Raw genomic sequence first — 24,747 nt, forward strand, 5'->3', positions numbered from 1 at the left:
TATGTAGAGTTGTTTCATTGCATTATTGTCGAACTCATTCAGCATGCAGTCAGATGTACTCATTTGTTTTGTGATGCACATGGACTTCTATCTACAGTGCCTTGCAAAAGTATTCATACCCCTTTACGTTTTATGTGGCTGCCTTATGGTAAACTGTTTTAAATTACTCTTTTTTTTTCCCCACATCAATCCACAATCCATGCACCATAATGACAAAGCAAAAACACATGTCACAACTTCATAAATTTATTAAAAACTGAAATAAGTACATTGCATAAGTATTCATACCCTTAACTCAATACTTAGCTGAAGCATCTTCATTGCAAAAAATGCTTTTCTTACTTAGATTTTGTGTCTTGTTTCCAGCCCAAATATCTAAACATTCTTAAATCAAGAAGGATTTTCTAGATATTTTCTTATTTTTAGAAAAAACTAGTCAGAATTAGGTGCGTTTTTGCTTAAAACAAGCAAAATAATCCGCCAGTGGGGTAAGAAAAATAATCTTGTTTTCTGTTTGAAATAAGATTTTTTTTGCTTAACCCATTGGCAGATTATTTTGCTTGTTCTAAAGCAAAAACTCGCTTAATTTTAACTTGTTTTTTTTATGAAAAAAAATAAGGATATAATTTTTACTCATTTAGAAATCCTCCTTGATTTAAGAATTTTTAGATATTTTGGCTGGAAACAAGACAAAAAATCTAAGTAAGAAAAGCATTTCTTGTCTTTTTCGGTATGATGCAACAAGATTTGCACAACAACATTTGGCAATTATCTGCCATTCTGGTTGGCTGGTCTTAGCTGGTTTAAGATGGAAGTAGCTAGTTTTAGCTGGTCTTTTAGCCTGACCTGGTGGTTTCCCAGTCTGGGAAAGTGGCCAAAACCCCTTTAAAACCAGCCTGCTGACCAGCTAAAACCAGCCAGCCAGACTAGGCTGGTTTTAGCTGTTTTTATTTTTTGTTTTTTTTCACCAGAGTGGATGGGGTCTGGCAGATATTTTCAGGTTTCTCCAGAAATGTTTGATTGGGTTCAAGCACAGGCTCTGGCTGGACTACTCAAGGACATTCACAGAGTTGTATATAAGCCAGTCTTGCTGTGTGCTTAGGGTTATTGTCCTGTTGGAAGGTGAACCTTTTGCCCAGTCTGAGGTTCTGAATGCTCTGGACTGGGTTTTCATTAAGGCTCAATCTCAATATTTTGGTGCATTGAGCTTTTCTTGTACTCTGATAAGTCCCTCAGTCCCACAGCTTGAGGCTGATACCACTCTTTACTTTGGAGGTGATGAGCAGTGTCTGGTTTCCTTCAAACATGATGCTTGGAATTGAGGGTCATCAGACCAAAGAATCTTGTTTCTTCAGGTGCTTTTTTGCAAATCCCAAGTGCGTTTTCATGTATCTTCACTGAGGAGAGCACTGAGTCTTGCCACAACACCATAAAACCCAAATTGGTGAAGAGTTGCAGTGATGTTTGTCCTTCTGTAGGTTTCTTCCATCTGCTTATATGATCATAGAGCTCAACTAGAGTGACCATTAGGCTCTTGGTCACCACTCTAACCAAAACCCTTCTCCATTAATTGCTCAGTTTGGTCAGGAGGCCAGCTCTAGGAAAAGTCGTGGTTGTTTCAAACTTCTTCTATTATGAATAATGAAAACTACATGCTTCTGTGAACCTTCAATTCATCAGATTTTTTTTCTGAACTCTTCCCCAGATGTGTGGCTTGACACAATCCTGTCTCTGAGCTCTACAGGCTTTTTTTATCCTCAGGGCTTGGTTTTTGCTTTGATATGCATTTTTAGCTGTTAGACCTTTTATTAAGACGTGTGCCTTTCCTAATCATACCCATTCAATTGAATTTGCCACAGGTTAACTTCACTCAAAGTGTAATAACATCTACAAGCAATATGAATGCTCCTGAGCTAAATTTCTACTGTCCCAGATAAGGGTATGAATACTTATGCAATGGAATCAGTTTTTAATTATTAACAAATTTACAAAGATGTTAAAAACTTGTTGCTTGCTTTGTTATTATTCTGTATGGAGTGTGGATTGATGTGAAAAAAAGTAATTTAAAGCAGTTTAACATAAGGCAGCAACATAACAAAATGTGAAAAGGGGTATGAATACTTTCGAAAGGCACTGTATGCTTTGCAATTTGCTTAAATGCTAATGTTGGCTTATGACCTGGAATTAATTTTTAATTAATAATAGTAAACATTTATAAAAGACAGTTCCAAACGGTCAAACCTACGCATAATTAAAAAAAAGGTTTCATAAAAAGTGAACACATTAAGAAAACTACACTAAACGCATAGCATGATTACAAATTCAGAAGAAAATTAAATAATAAATATGAATATTAGAGTAAAACTATTAAAAATTACCTGCTGAGAAAACGTTTCTTTGCATTAATTCGAAAAAAGAAAAAAAAAAGAAACTAAGGTGAAGATTCAAAGTATTTATCAATAAAAGACCAAATAAAATTCACAAACAGAGTTTTTTCATGCACCTGTCAAGTTTGAGATTTTGGGCTTTTTGGTTTTTCATGAAGGTTTTTTTTTTTTCAGACTAGGGGAAAGAAAACACCCAAAAGACACTGTTAAGTGTTTCTTTTATAGCACTTTATCTATTTGTGTCAACAGATTTCAATTACAATTCATGTTTTTAAAGGCCATTTTCTCAAAATGAGTTTTTTCTCTTACACTGAGCCATAAATCTCCACTTCAGTAGCACTTACACACACACCAAACTTGACATTTTTATTCCTGTCTATATCCTGAAGGTTTTTCAGAGGGATTTGCTCATATATAATTTGCTTAATTTAATACATTTTATTTCCTTTTTTTGTAAAAAAAAAAAAAAAAGTTTCTGCCTGTTCTAAGTTTTTTTCTTAATTAGTGACAAAATGAAAATCCCTCTGTAAAAAATTGTGACTCTAATATGTCAAAAAAAATTTGAAACTGACTTCATCCAGTGTTAAGATTTTTGTACTAGGAATGCATGCAAATTAGCGCATATTTCATTAAATAATGCCTCATTTGCATATTAAAACCTAACATTTTAATAAACTTGTAATGCAAAAAATGTTTGCAATTATCAAAGTAATCAATCAACTGGGTAAGTAAGGTGATAACTGTAAGATTTTGTGTTTTTTTTTTACCCTATTCACCTGCAGTGTCTCTCCTTAAGCAATGTGCGTGCATTTGAATCATTTCAAGGAACCAAACAAAAAAGGCGGAACCTGTGCCTCTCCAAATCGCTTTTACTTCCGGTCAGTCACTAGCCCCCGCCCCTTTAGTCATCCGTGTTTTGCGCTAGTGATCTTTCTGTTTCACTATTTCTGTGATTATAACCCTCGCTAGTGTATCTGGACAGTAGAACAGACGCGGACGCGCGATCCCATGCAGCGCGAGCGCGCGCACAGCGTTGAACTTACGTGCACAGCCGCCTCGCGAACGCGCCGTTAGCGTCTGCTAGCATATACCTGTTTACTGCAGTAAAACCACTCCTGATGGACTGACAACGGTGAGATTTTACCACCTCCTTACCTTATAGAAACATTACTAGCAAATTAACAAGTAAATCCGTGCACTGCATGAAACTAACAGGCTACTATTAGAAAGGCAGTGACCAATGGTGATGACTGTGTTTGTATAGCTAATATATTAGCCTGAGTGAAGTAAACTCGTTATTATCATTTGGTTATTCATCGCGGTGTTATTAGCAGGACTGCATGTAGCAGATATGAGCTTTGAAGCCATTATAATGTCGTGTTGTTTGTCTTAAGCTTAAACGATGCGGTTTGTCTTTGTTTTGATAGTGCTAATGCTAATGCTAGAGAAATAAACCCATATGAAGCTCTGCAGTTATTTCATCAGCAATTACTCTGATAATAATACCGGTATACATAATATTATGTATTAGATATTTGGAGGTTACAAAGTGGTTAGTTTGTGATTTAACTCATTTCTTTATTACTAAAGGCAGCTCATGGCAGTATTTGACATCTCTGTTTATTACCACATGAGTTCACTGATGTTAACTTTAATCATTATTGAGGTTTCACCATGTTTTTTTGGGTTGATTATATCTTATTTGATCAACTTAAAGTAGTCTTGGGTGCACTAACAAAGAAAGACTCAAAATCATAGTAGCTATTGTATATAAATGCCATGGTATTACCATTTAATATCACACTTACACTACCAGTACTTTTTTTTTTTTTAATAAAGCATTCAACTACATAACAGCTTTTCTCTTTAAGTAGCTAATGTTCAGTCACTGTTTGCTCTTGTATTGCATCATTGTTTATTATTAAGTAATATTTAAAGTTGTTTTGTCATTTTCTGTTTGGGGTCAGTGACGTAACTGGTGTCAATTAACAGTGCAGTTCATATATACAAATCTGAATCTTCCATAAACATTTTTTTAATTTTAATTAAGTAAAACTGTTAGGGTGATGCAACAAGCATACATGCAGAAAACTAGCAGGAAATGATATCACATAGAGAACCCCTTAAGACCCTCATGACTGTGTGTCAAGGTCAGTAAGTTCTTTATAGTATAAGCTTTTGACCATTTAATGACAAAGCAAGGTCACACTTTAAAACATATTTTTATGAATTAATAATTCAACAGACAAGCAATTCCCGCACACTATCGTAACTTGCAAAGAAGTAATATTTATTGACACAACGTTTCGGTCATTAATAATTCAAAATTTGTAAAAACTTGAAGATACACACTAGCAGTCAAAAGTTTTTGAACAGTAAGATTTTCAATGTTTTTAAAGAGCACACCTGCATTTATTAAATCCAAAGTGCAGCAGAAACACTACAATTTTGAAATATTTATGCTATTTAAAATAACTTCTGTTTCTAATTAGAAACTGTTTTATGTAATATATTTTAAAATGTAATTTATTAATTTCAAAGCTGAAGTTTCAGCACCATTACTCCGGTCTTCAGTGTCACATGATCCTTCAGAAATCATTTTAATGTTCTGATTTGCTGCACAAGAAACATTTATTGTTATTGTTATTATGTTGAAAACAGCAGAGTATAATTTTTTAGCATTTTTTTTTCTGACGAAAGTTCAGAAGAACAGCTTTTATCTGAAATAGAAATCTTTTGTAACATTATAAATGTCCTTATCATCATTTTGATCAATTTAAAGCATCCTTGCTAAATAAAAGTATTAATTTCTATCATTTCTTTCTAAATGTGTGTGTGTGTGTGTGTGTGTGTGTGTGTGTGTGTGTATATGTGTGTGTGTGTGTGTGTGTGTGTGTGTGTGTGTGTGTGTGTGTGTGTGTGTGTGTGTGTGTGTGTGTATATATATATATATATATATATATATATATATATATATACACACAGTAGTGAGCATTTGAAGTGGATCAAAAAAGTTCATCAAAGAACATGTATTGTTTTGGTTTTAGGACAACTTTGATGAAAGGTTTTGATCCATTTCAAATGTTGACTACTGTATTTATACATACAGAGATGGGCAGTAGTTTAAAATACATGTATTTGAAATACTATTTTGTATTTAAATACATTTGGGAAAAACTATTTTGTGTGTACATTTAATCTTAGTTTTTTTTATACTTGTTGATCCAGGAAATCAGCAGTCTAATAAAGAGGCTGATTTTCAAAAAGTATTTTTGTATTTTGAAAATCAGCTTTGATCACAGGAATAAATTACATTTTAAAACATATTCAAATAGAAAGCAGTTATTTTAAATAGTAAAAATATTTTTTATTACTTTACTACCACAATATTGTATCTTGGATCAAATAAATGCAGGCTTGGTGAGAAGAAGAGACTAAAAAAAAAAAACATAAAAAAAATTTAATTGTCCAAAAACTGGTAGTGTATTTCTTAAAAAACGATTGAATAGGTGTCCACTCACATTTTTAAGGAAGTCTCTTATTAGTCTCTTAAGACTCTTATTCTCTTATTGTACTGATTTGCTGCTCAAGAAACATTTCTATCATTGTTGAAATCAGTTGTTCTGCTTGTCTGCTTCATATTTTTTTCAGTATTCTTTGAATAGAAAGTTGATGAATAGAAAATACAGCATTTATTTGAAATATTTTGAAATGAGTTGTTTTTATCAATGTTAAAGTCTTTACTCTCACCTTTGGTCAATTTAGTGCATTTTTTTTATGAATAAATCCTTAGATTTCTTTTAAAAACCCCAAACTTTTAAACATTAGTGTATTCAAAGATTAAGGAAACTATGTTATTACTTTCTATTTGCAAAATAAAAAGACCACAAAACCAGTCATAAACGTCAGTTTTTAAAAAAAACTGATGTATGGTTAGTTAGGATAGGACAATATTTGGCTGAAATACAACTATTTGAAAATCAGGAATCTTGACGGTGCAAAAAAAAAAAAAATCTAAATATTGAGAAAATCTTTAAAATTGTTCAAATGAAGTTCTCAGCAATGCATATTACTAATTAAAAAACGTTGGTAACTAGTTGAGTGAAAGGGGTAAAATCCATTTAATAAGAGAAAAAAAAAACTGTGCCTTTTGATGTCAGAATTCGAATGCAAACAATTTTTATAAACCACTGTCATCAAAGACACCATTTGAAGTTAAACGCAGACATTTAAACGGACAGACTATGAATGAAAACTGCTGTGATTATACTTTTAAAGCATACATTTGATTTAAAGGTGCTATATGTAACTTTTCCCCCAAAATAAACAATAGCCTTTTTATTTGACCATTTATGACTCAAACATCTCCTGATGAGCATACTGACACCTTGTCAGCTCACAGTGGGTGCACCTATAAGCCCGTATCCTATTTTTCCTATTTTCTGTCGGGTCGGATTTTTCGCGCGCTGTCTGCGGATGTGACGTCAAGCGCGTTCATGTTAAACGTTTCAGATCACTCTGCCACCACCGCTAGTCAGCAATTAGCCTACACTCGCAAGCAGTGCAATGGATTGTGCGAATACACAGAAGAGACCCAGGACAACTCTGACACCAACAGTAACTCCACAGAAGACTAAACAAGTTAAACCCCTGACAAGTGCCCGAAAAAGATTGAAGATTGAGAGCGACCGGCGCCGAGCAAGGACTAGAGTGAACACCGGCGCGCTGCGAGAGCGAGCAGAAAGGAAGAGCAGTTCCGTTTTTTGGCCACAGGTGTCAGTCGCGAGTTTAAATTTCAGAAAATTGCATATAGCCCCTTTAAACAATATGTTTGAACTTGATTTAACTCTATAGTGAGTTTGTTAATTCTCAGGGCGAAAAAGAAAGAGTCGAGGGGAAAAGAGAGAATGACGAGTTGTTTTTCTTATCAGAATTGAGATTTAATTTCGGAATTTTGAGAATATAGTCAGAATTTTTAAATATATAAATTTAAGAGAAAATGACTAGTTTTTTATTATCAGAATTGAGATTTAATCTTAGAATTTGGAGAATAAAGTCAGAATTGTTAAATATAAACTCGAGAGAATTCAGAGTAGTTTTTTTTTTTATCAGAATTGAGGTTTAATCTCGGAATTTTGAGAATAAAGACAGAATTTTTTAAATATAAACTCAAGAGAGATAATGAGTTGTTTTTTCTTATCAGAATTGAGATTTAATCTCAGAATTTTGAAAATAAAGTCAGAATTTTAAAATTTAAACTCAAAGAGAGTGACAAGTTTTTTTTATTATCAGAATTGAGATTTAATCTTAGAATTTGGAGAATAAAGTCAGAATTGTTAAATATAAACTCAAGAGAGAATGACGAAACTCGAGAGAATTCAGAGTAGTTTTTTTTTTTTTTATCAGAATTGAGGTTTAATCTCGGAATTTTGAGAATAAAGACAGAATTTTTAAAATATAAACTCAAGAGAGAATGACGAGTTGTTTTTTTTCTTACCAGAATTGAGATTTAATCTCAGAATTTTGAATATAAAGTCAGAATTTTAAAATTTAAACGCAAAGAGAGTGGCAGTTTTTTTTTTTTTTATCAGAATTGAGATTTAATCCTGGAATTTTGAGAATAAAGTCAGAATTTGTAAACATAAACTTGAGAGAATTCAGAGTAGTTTTTTCTTACCAGAATAGAGATTTAATCTTGGAATTTTGAGAATAAAGTCAGTATTTGTAAACATAAACTTGAGAGAGATAATGAGTTGTTTTTTCTTATCAGAATTGTAAGATTTAGTTTTGGAATTTTGAGAATAATGTCAGAATTTAAGAGAGAATCACGAGTTCTTTTTTCTTATTAGAATTGTTAGATTTAATCTCAGAATTTTGAGAATAAAGTCAGAATTTTTTAATATAAACTCAAATTACTCTCTAGTTTTTTTTTTTTCTCCTTATATTCCATGGCTCCATAGACTGCTACTTGAAAACCGTCAATTATTTTTGTTTTTGCAACCTGATAAGCTCCGCCCACAAAAAGTGTCATCACTCTTTGCAAACATTGAATTAGTCTATTGCTACAAATATACCCGTGCGACTTAAGACTGGTTTTATGGTCCAGGGTCACACATTTTAATTCTGGCTATGTCTTGTTTGCATGGCAGCATATGTTGTATATAATTATGGAGTTAAAATTTAGGATATGCAGACATAGGGTTCTCATCAATAGTGACAGATCGTGTTGTTTCTCTTTGAGCAGTGTCACCATCTCCAGAGGCTACGCAGCTCTTTTGGTGAAGAGCAATGGCGCATCAGCTCTCCCCGGATGCTCAATCCCCTCGAGCCGTCCCGCTCACGGATCATGACTCCGGAGTGGAAGATGAAGACGATGGCTGCAGCAGCCCTGCCACATCCTCAACGATCTATGTTGCTTTCAAAGGGAACATGAATGATGAGGACTTTCAGGGGAAGCTGGACACCATCTTACACGGGATGCCAGATATGCTCTTACTAGGTCAAGATTTGGCTTGAAACTACCATTAATGTTTATATGCATGAGAACAGTTAATCATTTCTGCTGGAAAATTGTTTCTTTAAAGTTTATACATTAAAATTGAAATGCTATTTCATTATCGTTATTCCATTTCCTGAAATGGCTTGACAAGTACAGTTTTCGCTTTTGCATTGTTGTATTTCAGACCTAACAGACATTTACTAAAAGCCCTAGACTCTAATTTTACTGTCATGGTGTCTTTAAATGCTTTTCTGTCTTCTCTTTTAGCTCATATTGCTCTTGTACTCCACTCTGTGTCTATTAAAGGTACTAAGAAGCTCGAACCCGAGCGTGTGGAGCCGTGGAACAGCGTACGCGTCACTTTCAACATCCCTCGAGAGGCAGCCGAGCGACTGCGCCTTCTGGCTCAAAACAACCAGCAGCAGCTGCGCGATCTGGGCATCCTGTCTGTGCAGATTGAAGGTACGGATGTGTTGAAATCTGCTTATGCAACCCACACGCAATGGGTCTGCTAGTGACCTCATTTCCTGATTGACCTCATTGCTGCATTTTATTTTTAATTTTAATTTTAGCTTTTGTTCTACAATCAGCAAATGTGTTGATCGTCCTGTTGGGTTCATACAGGTGAAGGAGCCATTAACGTTGCGGTTGTACAGGGCCGAAGTCAAGAAGTAAGGGTGAATGGACCTCTTGGTGCACCTGGCCAGATGAGAATGGATGTCGGATTCCCCATGCAGCAGGGCCAGGGTAATTATGCACAAGTGCTTAACTTATGCTGCGTTCCAGGCAGGTTTTTAAGCTCGTAAATCACGACTCACGACTTTGTAGAGTTCCAGGCAAGTCACCCCAAACTGCCTGAGTGCATGTATTATTATTACATTATTATTAATTTGTTTGCAATGTTATGTTGTCCTAAAGTCTATTTTTTCACTGTGTACCACTTGCATAAACACCGCACCCGTAGGTGCTGACATAGTGGTTTCGCGGGCTATGTCACGTCAGAACTCGGAACTGGGAGTACATCGATCTAGTACGAGTTCACGAGTGGGGAAGTCACGGGTTTGACTGCCGTTCGGATGCACTTTCACGGGTAGAAGGTTGGAAAAACACGAGTAACGGGTTGCCTGGAACGCGGCATAAAAGGAGACCTATTGCAATTTATAATATGAGTTTAAGGTGTCCCTAGAATGTGTCGGTTAGGTTTCAGCTCAAAATACACCACAGATCATTTATTATATCATTTTGAAAATGCACTGAAATGCACTGTTTTGTGCATGCCTCTTTAAATGCCCCCTTTTCCAGAATTGGTTGTGCCTTTACAGCTCAGATACTCTCAAAAAACTAGGGCTGTAATCAACCAAAGAAAATCTTGGTCGACTGAAGTCCAGAAACTTTCGACTAAAAATGACGTTGTGGAGAAAAAAAAACGTACGTTACATTAATTAGATACGTACTGTTCTCAGTACTTGGTAGCCTTGTTGTCTGCCTAAATTAATTATAAATAAACATAAAAAACTAATAGGCTATTTTCAGTATATTAAATCGTTTTTGACCTAATTATTTTGCACTGAAATGAGTCTGACACACGAGTCTGTCGTCTCTGACAGCGGTGCATCACGTGCACCTGCGCAATATCATAGCCTGTGATTTCTGAAAACAGTACTATGTTGTCAACTAGTGATATCACAAGAACTTTTGAGGAATGTGCAACATAATTTAGAAAATTATTTTTGTCATATGTTATAAGTATAACTGTCAGACACTATCATTTCAGCCGCTCTGCGCAGCTCGCACAGAGCGAGGCTGAACATAAGAGCTCAGCTACGTGGCTGAGACACGAATAGACTTAACAATTCCTTCCGTGATATTATTTTTCCGTTTGGATGAGGGGCCGTTCACATGTCGCGCCTTTTCTAAGCAACCATCAGCTGCGCTCTAGCTCCAAGCCTATGCGTCTCATGCATTGTTGCTTCTATTAGCGTCAAAATAATGGAGGCTTGACAAATCATAAAGTTCAGGAAATCCCTGGACCACAATGATGAGCTGCTCCTCCTTGTTTCTGCTGAGGTTTCAATGTAACGGAAAAATGTGAGGAAGCTGATTGTTCGGTTCATGTCACATGACCTGCGGTGCGCTTGCGACATTCTGAAAAGTTGAGATGTTTTTATCTCGATGCGGCGTGGACGCGCCCGGAAAAACCGAGCGCATCGCACCGCGTTGCGATCGCGTCGCTTCCATTATGCGCGCGCAAGACGCGCGTCTACATTTGAAATAACGAACTTGATCGCGCAAAAGACGCTACATGTGAACGGCCCCAAAGGAGGCTTAAAATCCAGCGTGGTCTGGGGGATTCTACCGTCATTACGGATGTGTGCGCCTGCAGTTCTAAAACGATTATTACACTAAAATATTGAAATATGCCAATTCTTATATGTTCATGTAGCCTACTCAAAAACAGACAGGGCAACCTAACGCAGACAAGTTAGCTTACCGCTTTCAGATGATACGTCATGTTTCAGGGTTCGTACGGGTGCTTGAATTCCTTGAAAATGCTTGAATTTTAATGTAGTGTTTTCAAGGTTTGAAAAATGCTTGGATTTTGGATGAAGTGCTTGAAAGTGCTTGAATATGCAGTTGCATCGGTTTAATATTAATTCGCTTTCATACTAAATAGTTATTTTTTGTTATGCTTATAATATGTAAAAGAAAGAAAAGAAAAAACAGCTCCGCTCGAGTGTGCACGTGAGGCTGTAGTGTGATCTACCGGTCTTTCTTGCTGCGCGCCCTCTGATGGAACAGAGCGGTAGATAAAACATGCCAGTTATCAGGAGGTTGTTGCATCAGTCCTCGATGGCTTGAAAACGACAAATAAGAATTATGTTTAAAACGAGAATTTGAGGATCGCAAAATTGCCAGCCCGATGTCCCGGGGCTATTGTGTTTTCCAGTCGGGCTACTAAAATGTTTCACCGGACTATCTTAAAGTAGAAGGCTCGTGCGGCTCATTACAAACTCATCAATTTAGCCTTATCAAAGTTAAGGCCATACAAAGTTTTAAATGTATTAAATAGTATAAGAAAAGGCTTAATTATAAGTTTAAGAGTTAGGGACGGATATACGAGAATCGCGATAGGGCTGGATAAAACTTCAAAAGGCAATGATGTCATATTGAATAAATATGCACGCTGCAGGTTTCAAAGTCAAAACGCGGCACGGATGTCTTTATATGAATGTATCTGAAGGGAACCGACTGTCCTCAGAAACGTGTCGTTGGCATTTTCATGTCATGTCTGATAAAACTGCGTTAATGCTGATTTGTGTACAGCCGTTACTAGGAAACCGTAGAATTTCAGCACTCCTAAAGCGCCCCCTCGTGACAGGGAATGAATATGCGAATATTCAGCTGTTTAGCAAGATTATTACCAATTTTGGCCCATGTTTTTATGCAGCAAACACATAAGAGTTGTAAATGTAAAAGTTATGTGCTTTCTAAAAATCTAAACAATTAAGACAGTAATATTTATGTTTTAAATAAATTATACTTGATATATCCATTGTAAAGGTATAAAGGCTGAAATGCCATTGTATAAGATGTTTTGTTTTTGTGAAAATCTGAATTATAAATCATGTCATTTTATGGCTTAATGTTACTATTGTTCAACCCCACTACGGTGTTCATTTTACTTGTGCAGCTCTTAAAAAGGGTCATAAATTGCCTTAAATTGATATTTAAAAATTCTGCAGATACACTGTAAATAGTGAAAAAAAATTCCTTGATATTTGTTAATAGGAAATCAGATAGGAGTCTAAATGTCAATCAAAAATATTTTCAATGTTTAAAAAATTGTCTTTTTTCATTTGGGCCAGTTAAATTTTATTATTAATTTTATAGTGTCTTTTTGACTACCTTTTAGTACTTTTAGGCTGGAATGTGAAATGTATTTGTGAAAATCCTTCAAGTTTTAGAATTTTAGTTTATCATATTTTTTTTACAGTCATTTTATAGCAGTCATTAATGTGTTACCATAGACATTGCCCTACTCCACTCATACAGTATTACTTTTATTTGTGCAGGTCTTAAAAAGCCTTTAAATTTTATTTTTAAAATACTACAGATAATATTAATTATATATTTTAAATTATATAATTTGTATACTGAATGTTGACTATTTATATGGGGCAATGTTATATGCAATCTAGACAGTTGTTTTTTAATAGCACAATAACATCTGATTTAAAATTAAGAACTCATGTATGTGAATATGTAATTTACCACAGTGCTGGAAAATCTTGAAAATGCACCTTGAAAGTGCTTGAAAAGTGCTTGAATTTTACTTTGGAAAAGGTGTAAGAACCCTGATGTTTGTCGTCGAGCTGTGGTAGGCAAACTGTTGCTTGCAAACTTTGCATTCAACCTTTTTCCCGTTATTAATTTTAACAAAATGCTGCCACACTGTCGATTTTTTTGTTGTTGACATGTTAGAATAGGACTGATGTATATTGATATGTGTTCCAAACCGCTGAGTCCACTAGCTTATTATTAAATAAATAATATTCAGCATCATACCTTCTAAAGCCTACTTATCTGTCTCTCTTCTCCAGTGGGTTGGGCTAATTCAAAAAAATGAAAACAATGGGGGTGTTCTGAAAACAGACTGTTCCCTGTGAAACAGGGGTGCTCTAAAAACACCCCCATTAGCAATTAGTGCTTTCCACCTGATGAAATGAGTGCAGCAAAAAATCGACCAATCAGAATTTTGGTAGAACCAGACCGTATCGACCAATTAATCGACTGGGACGTTACAGCCCTACAAAAAACATGTTTGGTTTTGATTATCATGTTTATCATGCTGAAATCATGTGTTTTACGGTTTTCAGAAAGCATCTGTCACAGAATGTGACTACTGAACTAAAAAATTCTCTTTCATGTCTTACTGCATTTAAACTGTCAAATTCACATTAGTATATGTTAAAAACGCACAGGAGTTATGTCTCTTTTAAAGGGAGTGCTCCTAATCTCAGCTTGTTACTTGTATAAAAGACACCTGTCTGATTCCAAACTCTCCACCATGGTCAAGACCAAAGGGCTTTCCAAGGATTTCAGGGACAAGATTGTAGACCTACACAAGGCTGGAATAGGCTACAAGACCATCGCCAAGCAACTTGGTGAGAAGGTGTCAACAGTTTGTGTGATTATTTGCAAATGGAAGAAAAACAAAATAACTGTCAATCTCCCTCGGTCTGGGGCTCCATGCAAGATCTCACCTCGTGGAGTTTCAATGATCATGAGAACGGTGAGGAATCAGCCCAGAACTACAGAAGTGATATTGTCAGTGATCTCAAGGCAGCTGGGACCATAGTCGCCAAGAAACAATTGGTAATGCACTATGCCATAGGACTGAAATCCTGCAGCGCCCGCAAGGTCCCCCTGCTCAAGAAAGCTCATGTACAGGCCCGTCTGAAGTTTGCCAACGAACATCTGAATGATTCAGAGGAGAACTGGGTGAAAGTGTTGTGGTCAGATGAGACCAAAATCGAGCTCTTTGGCATCAACTCAATGCCATGTTTGGAGGAGGAGAAATGCTGCCTGTGACCCCAAGAACACCATCCCCACCGTCAAACATCGAGGTGGAAACATTATGTTTTGGGGGTGTTTTTCTGCTAAGGGGAAAGGACAACTGTACTGTATCAAAGGGACGATGGACGGGGCCATGTACCATCAAATCTTGGGTGAGAGCCTCCTTCCCTTGCATTGAAAATGGGTTGTGGATGGGTATTACAGCATGACAATGACCCAAAACACACGGCCAAGGCAACAAAGTAGTGGCTCAAGAAGAAGCACATTAAGGTCCTGGAGTGGCCTAGACCATAGAAAATCTGTGGAGGGAGCTGAAGGTTCGAGTTGCCAAACATCAGCCTTGAAACCTTAATGACTTGGAGAGGGTCTGCAAAGAGGAGTTGGACAAAATCCCTCCTGAGATTCGTGCAAATCTGGTGACCAACTACAAGAAATGTCTGACCTCTGGGGTTTTAACAAGGGTTTTGCCACCAAGTACTAAGTCATGTTTTTGCGAAGAGGTCAAATACTTATTTCACTCATTAAAATGCAAATCAATTTTTTTTTTATTCTGTCTCTCACTGTTCAAATAAACCTACCGTCAAAATTATAGACTGATCAATTCTTTGTCAGTGGGCAGATGTACAAAATCAGCAGGGGATCAAATATTTTTTCCCTCACTGTGCAGTAAGTAAATCAATCCAAAACAAAATGGCAGCAGCATGGGTGAAAACGTGCAGATTAAGGGGGTGGTAATATTATAATAAGATTCCCTTTCTACGTCACGGAGAAAGGGAGAGAAAGGCTTACCAAAACAAAGTGACTGGGTTGTTCTTTTTCAGAATTTCTGGGTTGGTAGATTCAACGGGGCCTGATTAAAGCACTTAAACACTAAAAAAAGGTCAGAATTTTGTGATATGTCCCCTTTAACACAGCATTATCCAACTCTGCTCGTGGAGGTGCACAGTCTTGCAGAGTTTATCTTGAACCTTAATCAAATCAAGGTCTTCAGGATGACTTAAAAAATTAATGCAAATGTATGCTGAAGTAATGCTTGTTTTTTTTTTTTTTTTTTTTTAGCTGCAATGCGTATGAATAACCCTTCGGTGTCCATGATGCCTCCTGGGGCTAATATGGCAGCACAGGGAATGGTACCGAATAGTGGGGGACCAATGCAGCCAAGAGCACCAAGGCCACCATTACAGACAGGTAATGGTATTTTTTTTTTTTAAATGAATTTTCAAGTTTTAGTAACTGTATTATGTGACCTCTTGAGGATTGTGCTTTATATGATTGTGTGGAATTATTATTATTATTTTTTCCCCTTTTTTTTCAATTCAAAGTTTATTTTCTTTTAAGTCACACTTAACTGACAAAGTTTAAACCGATTGTTTTAGTGCAGTAGGAATACACAACATGGATTTTGCAATCGACAGTAGTTGCTGAAAGTCAGATCCAGTCTATAGATAAGAGTTGACGAATTTCACAGACCAGTTTTTTTTTAAGCTTTAGGCTATAATTCCTTCCAGCCTGAGGATATCAAATATGTTTAAATTTTAAGTCAGTTTCAGAGCACTTTTTGTTTGTCGTACTTCTTTAGCAACAAGGGCATTTTTCTGCATGAGTTTGAGGTGTTAGGAATGACTTGAAACTCTGGTAGTGTGTGATCATCAATTGTTTAGTGCAGGGGTTCCCAACCTTTTTTACTCCGCGGCCCCCCTCCTTCTCCGGTCAATTTTGCAAGGCCCCCCTATGCCTGACATGAAAAGTATTCATTTTTAAACCTTTTATAAAAAATACATTCTAAATCTGTTCAAACACATTGATGTGAAGGGAAGGTTCGACGAAGACGGGATCAGTGAACTCTGTGAGTGCGCGCCTGATGCTCATAAACACCGAGCCTCACTCCTCTTCTATGGGTGAGCATCCATTATCAAACACTCACAGGACAATAATTTGGACAACTAGGCAAATGTTTTGAAATTTCACGCAAAAATACGATTGGGATCAGAGCCCCGAGAGCGCGCATAGTTTGTGAATCAATAGCGGACTTACGCGCGCGCCTAATGTATGACTCTGATATACACGAGTGTTATACATTAGGCACGCGCAAGTTCGTTATTATTACACTAATCGTATTTACCTTTAAATTAACGCTACGGTTTGCTTCATGCATGCAGCCGAGAGACGTGTCTGAAGCAATAAATCACAGAACAGGAGAGAGGCTGTGCCTTTATTTTTTTCATTTAGTATATTAATAATGAAAATAAACAGTCATAGAATAATATTTAAATTAATTTTAAGATATCTCGCGGCTCCCCCGGAGGATCACTGAGGCTCCCTAGTGGGTCGCGACCCCCCGGTTGGGAACCGTTGGTTTAGTGTATGATGCCCAATTTTTTCTGCAACCATTTACAAACTCGGCAACTGTGTGTTTAATTAATTATTAGTTTAGTTATGTGGTGTATTCCAGCCTTAAGATGGATCTTAATCAAATTAATCAAAAGTATATATTGAGGTGAAAATTTGTAGGTAAAAAGCGAAAAAAATAACTTATGTCATCTTTCAAAAGTTTTCAAGTTTGTGTTCACATTTTTTTTTTCAGACACTATGGATCCCATGCTTTCAGGGCTGGCTTTACAGCAACAGCAGCAACAACTCCAACATCCTCAAGTGGGACAAGGTCCGCTCGGTAACCTAGGCCCACAGGGACATCACATGCAAGCCATGCAAGCAAACCGGCAGCTAAATCCAGCAGCCCTACAGCAGCTTCAGCAACAACAACAGCAGCACCAACAACAGCAGGTTCAGATGGCTCAATTAGGTGGTGCACGTGGTCCTTTCAACCCCTCCAACCAGATGCCTGTACCTCCTGGCTGGAACCAGTTGCCCTCTGGAGTTCTCCAACCACCACCTGTCCAGGGTCCAATGGGACCAGCTTGGAGGAAAGCCCCACCACAGCCACAAATGGGGCAGCGTCAACCCTCTTTGGCATCTGTTCAGACACCCAATCATCCACCACCACCATATCCATTTGGAAGCCAGCAGGCTTTCAATCCAATGGCACAGCATCAGTTACAACAACAGCAACAGCAGCAGACAGGGGCAAACCAGTTTGTAACCCCCCAGCCCAAAGTCCCTCAGGGAGCACCAGGTGTGGTTGTCTCAAGAGCACCTCCTCCTATGCCTCCATCTTCTGCCCCGCAAGGAAATCTCACAGCTAAGTCCCCTGGTTCGTCGTCATCTCCTTTCCAACAGGGCTCACCTGGAACACCTCCGATGATGGGACAGGGGCAGGGGCAACTTGGTCCACGCCCCACAACACCCCAGGGTTTCCCGCAGGGTGTTGGATCTCCAGGAAGAGCTGTGATGGGCCAGCAAGGAAACATTCAGCCTGGCTTTATGGGCATTCCACAACATGCACAGGTTTCCCAAGGTGGAATGGGAGGTATGTTTTAAGCAGTTTAATGTAAAAGTGGTAATGTATTTGGTCACCTGTATTTAAATATATTTATGTATATATTGCAGGTATGCCTAAACGAATGCCAATGGGGTTCCCAAATGCCCCTGTTAATCAGAACTTTGGGCAGGGACAGGTAAATACCACTGGAGCTGGTAGTACACCCCAACTACAAAATAGTCAGACCTTGGCAAACGCTGGTAAGATGTGTGAATTGTTTTAATGCTGGTTTGAATCTTTTAATCTAAAATGAAGTTTTATCTACTTATCCATATTTTCAACACGTCTGAAAATCTCATTATAGGTGTCCAGTCATCAGCCTCAGCGCCAAACCACATGCAGGCAAATCCCCTTCAAGGTGCTGGAATGACCCACCATGGTGGCATGCCAGCCCAACCACCAGGCACCACCTCAGGTGGTAGTATGGGTCAACCTCAGCAAGGTCTTCAGACTCAAATGATGGGTGTACCACAATCACAACATCAAACACAGGTTGTAGCCTCCACACAAAGTCAAATGGTACAAAGCCAAACAGGGGGGCAGACTGTTTTGTCCAGGCCAGTAAATGCTGGGCAGCGAGGAATGACTCCTCCCAAGCAAATGATGCCACCACAAGGTCAAGGGATCATGCAGAACCAAAACCAACTTGGTGGAGGACCAGGACATCAGGCATTATTGCTTCAACAGCAGCAGCAGCAACAACAACAACAACAGCAGCAACAACAACAACAACAGCAGCAGCAGCAGCAACAACAACAACAACAACAGCAGCAACAGCAAAATGCTATGATGGAACACATTGTAGCTAGTCAGATACAGGGTAACAAGCAGGCCTTTGGCCCAAAAGGTCAACCTGGGGTAATGCAAGGCCAGATGATGAGAGGTCCTTCACCCAATGTTCAAGGTAATTTGCCACAATTTCAGTCTCAGATGGGTCAGCAACAGATGACTCCGCAACAGCATCAGCAACAGCAACAACAAATGGCTCATTTGCAACAACAACAGCAGCAATTACAGCAACAGCAACTACAGCAACAGCAGTTGCAACAGCAACAACTACAGCTGCAACACCAGCAGCCGCAACAGTCACAAATGCAACAACAACAGCTACAGCAACCCCATCAGCAGATGGTACAACAACAGCCACAACAAATTCCAATGAATGGCAACCCCAATCAGGCATTGGGGATGCATGGGGCTCAAATGCGACTTCCGGGAAATCATCATTTAGTACAACAACAGCTTCAGCAAAAACAACAGCAACAGCAGGTGATGCTGCAACAGCAGCAGGCTAGTCAGCAGCATCAGCACCAGTTAGGAGATAGTAGTGGAAATGCAGATATCAGCCAGCAGATGGTTTCAGACCTGCAGAATCAGCAACAACAGCAAGGCATGTTGGGGAGTACCCAACATTTACAAGTTGGTAATGGCCATTTTCCAGGTCATGGCATGTCCTTCAATCCTCAGTTTGCTGGTCAAATGCCAATAGGAGGCCCGTGTGTGCAAACGGGTGGATTTCCAGTGAACAAGGATGTGACACTAACCAGTCCCTTGTTAGTAAATCTTCTCCAAAGTGACATTTCTGCCAGCCAGTTTGGTCCTGGTGGGAAGCAAGGAACAGGTGCGGCTGCTGCTAACCAGGCCAAGCCTAAAAAGAAGAAACCTCCTCGTAAGAAGAAGCCCAAAGTAGAAGAAGGACAACAGTCTGCTGATGGTCTGTGGTAAGTGCTTTTTACCCTTAAGCTGAGTGATCGACTTTGTTGCAATGTTGAATATAACTACAAAGTTTGATAAATGTGTCTTTCTTAGTGGTCTGGATTCACTGCCTCATGGAATGGAGGAGGAGATGCAAGGGCTGGGTAGTGATCAAGGGTCTGGCATTGACTCAAACTCTAAACTTCCTGAATTCTCTAATAGACCAGGTAAATGATTTCACTGCCTTTTGATAATTTATTATTTTTATGTAACTTTTATGAAGAGTATTTTTATTTACCTACTATTTTGTTTTTAGGTCTGCCTGGTCAGTCTGGAGATCAAAGGGTATTACAGCAAATGCCAATGCAGTTTATGCCCCCACAACAGCAGCAACAGATACAGCAACAGATGCAACAACAGCATCAGCAGATCCAGCAGCAGCAGCTGCAACAGATGCAACAACAGCATCAGCAGATCCAGCAGCAGCAGCAGCAGCAACAACAACTGCAACAGCAACAAATGCAGATGCAGAGTATGCAGGGTCCTCAAGGTCAAGCTGGAACATCACAAGGAGCCCATCATGTCCAGACCCAGATTCATTCACAACAGTCAATGCAGATGCAGCAACAGCAGCAACAACAACAACCACCACCACAACACCTCCAACAACAATTGCAGTCACAGCCACAACAGCAACAACAACAGGCACAGCAGCAACAGCAACAACATCAGCAGCAGCAGCAGCAACAACAACAACAGATGATGATGATGCTTAAAATGCAACAAGAAGCTAAGAATCGAATGCCACTACAGCAAGGTGGGCACATGCCCAAGGGTTTAGTCAATCCCAATGATCCATCTCAGAGAATGCCTGTATCACAGCCAAGCAACATGCCTGTAATGATCGATCTTCAAGGGCATGGAGGTGTTCCACCTTCTCCTGATAAAGCCAGAGGAATGCCACTCATGGTGAATCCACCTCTCACTGGGCCAGCAAGAAGGACACCGCATTCAGAGGTTGGACAACCAACACCACCAGAGGAAACCCCTGGAAACCATAGCATGCAGGACCGTGGACCCCTCGAAATGGGTCAACAGTCAGGAAATGGAAATCAACCAATGATTCCCAATCAGGGTCCTAATACTCATTTAATGAAATCTGTGCCTTTATCAGTGCCCCACCAGCCAGGAGCAAGTCCCCAACAGCAGCCCCAGCAAGTGGCAGCAATGGCTGGATCACATAACATTCACTTTTCAAGCGCTCCTGCAACTTCCCAAAGTTCCCGCCCTAAAACTCCTAACCGAGCCAGTCCCCGACCATATCATCACCCTTTAACTCCAACCAACCGTCCACCTAGTACTGAACCCTCTGAAATAAATCTGTCCCCTGAGAGACTGAATGCCTCTATTGCTGGTCTTTTCCCTCCAAAAATTAACATTCCTCTGCCACCACGGCAGCCAAATCTTAATCGAGGCTTTGATCAGCAAGGTCTTAACCCAACCACACTTAAAGCAATTGGCCAGGCTCCACCCAACCTAGCCAATATTCCTGTCAACAGTAATACCAGTGGCAACAATAATGGCCCACCGTCTTATCCATCAGGTGGTGGCATGGTAAGCACTGGAGGAAAACAAGACAAACAGACTGGTGTTGGACAGGCTAAGAGAGCTAGTCCCAGCAATAGTCGACGATCTAGCCCTGCCTCAAATAGAAAAGCTGCCACTCCGAGCCCAGGAAGACAGAAGGGTGCCAAAACTACACTAACATCGCCTCCACATCCGCAACAAATGATGGTTAGTCCACAGAACGTGATGGTTAGTCCCAACTCAGTACTCCCAACTAGTTCTGCATCTTTGCCATCAGTAGGACCTGGAGAATCACAACAGAGTTTAAATTCTCTGCAAACCCTACCTGGTAGTGTGGATACAGTTGGCCAAGTAGTGACTACACAAGCAGAGCAGCATCAGGCAGTTCAGTTAAGAGAGCAGTCTGCTCCTAAAATGGCAAGCCCCCGGGTGCCATCTCAGGAACCCAAACGGCAAGAGCCTAACAATTTGGTAGAACAGCGTGCTGAAGATAAACATCAACTTCGGATGATGCCACAACATGATCTTGGCTCTGCTGTGTCACCAGCATTTAGAGAAGCTCCAACATCTCTAAATCAGCTATTGGACAATACAGGCGCCTCATCTTTGTCAGTGAAATCTCAAAATATTCCTCAAGTGGTTGGAGAACCTGTGCAGAAAGAGAGCCCTCATGCTCTACCAGGTCAGGAAAACCAATCCAATCCCATTGTCTCACAGAGCACAAATATTGGCATGTCTTTGTCTACAAGTGAAACTGATCAAAAACTTAAATCTGTTTCAGTATCAAATCCAAATCTTGTAGCCAGTAGCAATGCAAACCTGCAGTCCGTCAGTGCAGTATCAAGTGTTAGTTCAAACCAAACCGTGCTCTTAAGCCTCACTTCAATTTCCAACCCTTCAGCAAGTTCAAATCACAATCTTATACCCATCTCAAACGCATCTCAAACAGTCTTGCAAAGGCCCATCTCATCAGCACCAACTCCACAAAATCAGATCACAGTCTTTGTAACCTCTAATCCCATTAGCTCTGCTACCAACACGGCTTCTGTGGTTCCTTCTGCTGTTGTATCCAAGGTACTGGCAGTTCCCAATAAAAACATAAGACCTCCTGACGTTCGTCAACAAAATCCCACCCAAACTCGTCCACAGTTCATCACAGGACCTGTCTATTCAATATTTCAAGCTACGTCGGTACCATCAAGTACTAATGTCATGTCTCAACCTGTCACTATGGTTGGTCCCATAGTCTCTGCAAACATCCAGCTTACTCCTACCCCGGTGTCAACTACAGCTGCACCAGTATCAACATCTGTGCTGACAAACTCACCTGCTGTCAGCATAGCTGCTACGCAGCAGAGCCGCACTGTCATTGGGCAGCTTCAAGTTCAAGTACCTGCAAGTCAGGCTTCCTCTGTAAACATGGTACCACCACCTCAACAGCCAAGCCCTGGAGTTCCAAAACAGGAGAGTGCCTCTGATGCTAGTGGCCCGAAATCTAGTCCTGTTGGTCAGTCGGCCTTACATTCTGGGATGTCCTCACCCTTTCAGCTACTAGCTTCTCCACCTGCTTGCTCTAGCCCAGGGGCTACGGCCATTGCTCGCAGAAGTCCTCTATCTCCAACAACAATTTTAGCCAAAAGCAATCCAGTCCAGACTGTTGTAAGCAAGCATAACACACCCATCATCTCTTCGAGCATTGCCGATGATCACAAAGAGCGAACCCCTGTCCCTCAGATAGGAAAGACTCTGGATGTTGCCACAACTCAAGCTTCTTGTCCGGTTACTTCTGCAACGGTATCCGCACTTCAGCCGAATGCTCCAGTGACTGTTCCAGCTGCTCAAAATGCATCTCAGCAATCTGCACTTCCTCCAAATGTGTCTTCTCCTGTAGCTGTGCCCACTCCTTCTCCAGTCCCTACTTCTACGTCTTCGTCTAATATGCCACCGCCGACCTCTATCCCTGGAATGGTGCACCTGTCTAGTCCTGTTCCTACTTCTACACCATCCTCTAGTTTGCCTGCAGTTTCAGTTTCTGCAACTGCTGCTGCTTCAGGACCTCCCACTACAACCTCCGGCTCCTGCACAGCATCATCTGCACAACTCTCTGGGGTACAGCAGCCGCCTTCACTGGTAGAGACTAGTGTACCTGTCTCTGCTGAAACAAAAGAAGCTGTTGTTGATGCTCCTAGCATCTCAGGTAACTACTTGATGGTATCAAGGCAATTTCATTAGTTGTCTAGTCAAACGGTAATGATTTTTAATCCTTAGTTGTTCTTTTATTTAACTATACAGCTAATCCTGAAGCTCCACAAGAAGACCAAGCTTCATGTGACCAAGCTGGTAAACACTCTCTCTCTCTCTCTTTCTTTTTTTTTTTTTTTTTTTTTTTTTTTTTTTTTTTTTTATAAAATCCATTTTTACCCATGGGAATGGTAGTCATATTCAAGGGTGCTGCTGTAGTTTTTGGGCCCCCTGAATAAAGGCCCTATGATCACCCTTGGAATCATCCTAACCTGGTCATATGTGAACTACCCTAGGCCCAAATTATACTTGGATATGCATGTGACCAAATGCAAAGCCTAGGGCAGTGGTTCTCAGTCCTGGGGAACCCCTGCTCTGCACATTTCTGCACGTCTCCCTTATTTAATACACCTGATTGAAATTTTCAGCTCGTTAGTTCAGTTCATGGATCTCTCCTAATGAGCTGATGATCTCAGGCAGGTGTGTTACATAAGGGAGACAAAATTCAAAATGTGCATAGCAGGGGTCCCCTAGGACCAGGATTGATAACCACTTGGCCTAGGCATGGTGAATTCTGATTCTGGAGAGCTGCAGTCCTGCAAAATACAGCTCCAACTCTAATTAAAAACTCATCTGTCTGTACCTTTCCTGTATCCCTTCAGACCTTGATTAGCTTGCTTAGGTGTGTTAGATTAGGGTTAAAGCAAAACTGCAGGGCTGCGGCTGTCCAGGACTGATGTTCGCCACCCCTTGCATAGCTATTGAAGTATACTACATTTGTGCATGAACACAGGTGCTCGACACATGTCTTTCTGCTCTTTCAACTAAAGTTGCAGGTATCTCTCAGCTCTATCCTATCGTTATATACATATTTTAGACTATGGGGGGTGCCATTATTTTGATTACCCAAACAAAGAAGAGGAGAAAAGAATGGTAAGATGCCTGTGGACAAATAATACTTCCTAAATACCTGCGTCTTTGTTCTCTCCACTTTAGCCCTGATGCCTTTGAGGCTTTTAGTAGACCACAGCTACTGAAAGAGCTTACAGTGATGTAAACATGCCGAAGCTTGTCATGACCGCAGCCACTGAAGAAGTTTCTCAGCATGGATTTTACCCAATATCCGTGTGCGATTAGACTCTTTGTGGGAAAATCTATGCTTATCTCCATCGCCACCAGTAAGCTCTTTAAATAGCTGTGGTCATCGAATCAGTATCTCAGTGCCAGTAGCTCACTGAGTGCAACTGTTCTACATGATCAAAACAGTGGTGCCCCCTATAGTCCAAAATATGTATATAACAATGTGGATTTTTTAAATAAGT

At 39.5% G+C, this 24,747-nt stretch overlaps 1 protein-coding gene across 3 annotated transcripts in view; it reads left to right on the forward strand.

The window, feature by feature from the left end:
• Positions 1–3,409: 3,409 nt before the first annotated feature.
• ncoa6 (nuclear receptor coactivator 6) overlaps positions 3,410–24,747 on the forward strand; it is a 28,769-nt gene continuing 7,431 nt past the window's right edge. For all 3 annotated transcript variants that reach the window (XM_073822955.1, XM_073822956.1, XM_073822957.1), the window contains exons 1-11: positions 3,410–3,519; positions 8,632–8,886; positions 9,193–9,348; positions 9,511–9,633; positions 15,523–15,651; positions 17,048–17,890; positions 17,971–18,102; positions 18,207–19,623; positions 19,712–19,824; positions 19,914–23,381; positions 23,477–23,524. In XM_073822955.1, the coding sequence (XP_073679056.1) occupies positions 8,676–8,886; positions 9,193–9,348; positions 9,511–9,633; positions 15,523–15,651; positions 17,048–17,890; positions 17,971–18,102; positions 18,207–19,623; positions 19,712–19,824; positions 19,914–23,381; positions 23,477–23,524 (6,640 nt within the window). In that variant the 5' untranslated portion in view covers positions 3,410–3,519; positions 8,632–8,675. The remainder of the gene's footprint in view (positions 3,520–8,631; positions 8,887–9,192; positions 9,349–9,510; positions 9,634–15,522; positions 15,652–17,047; positions 17,891–17,970; positions 18,103–18,206; positions 19,624–19,711; positions 19,825–19,913; positions 23,382–23,476; positions 23,525–24,747) is intronic.

This window comes from Garra rufa, chromosome 18, assembly GCF_049309525.1.
Source record: "Garra rufa chromosome 18, GarRuf1.0, whole genome shotgun sequence".
NCBI classification, from domain to species: domain Eukaryota; kingdom Metazoa; phylum Chordata; class Actinopteri; order Cypriniformes; family Cyprinidae; genus Garra; species Garra rufa.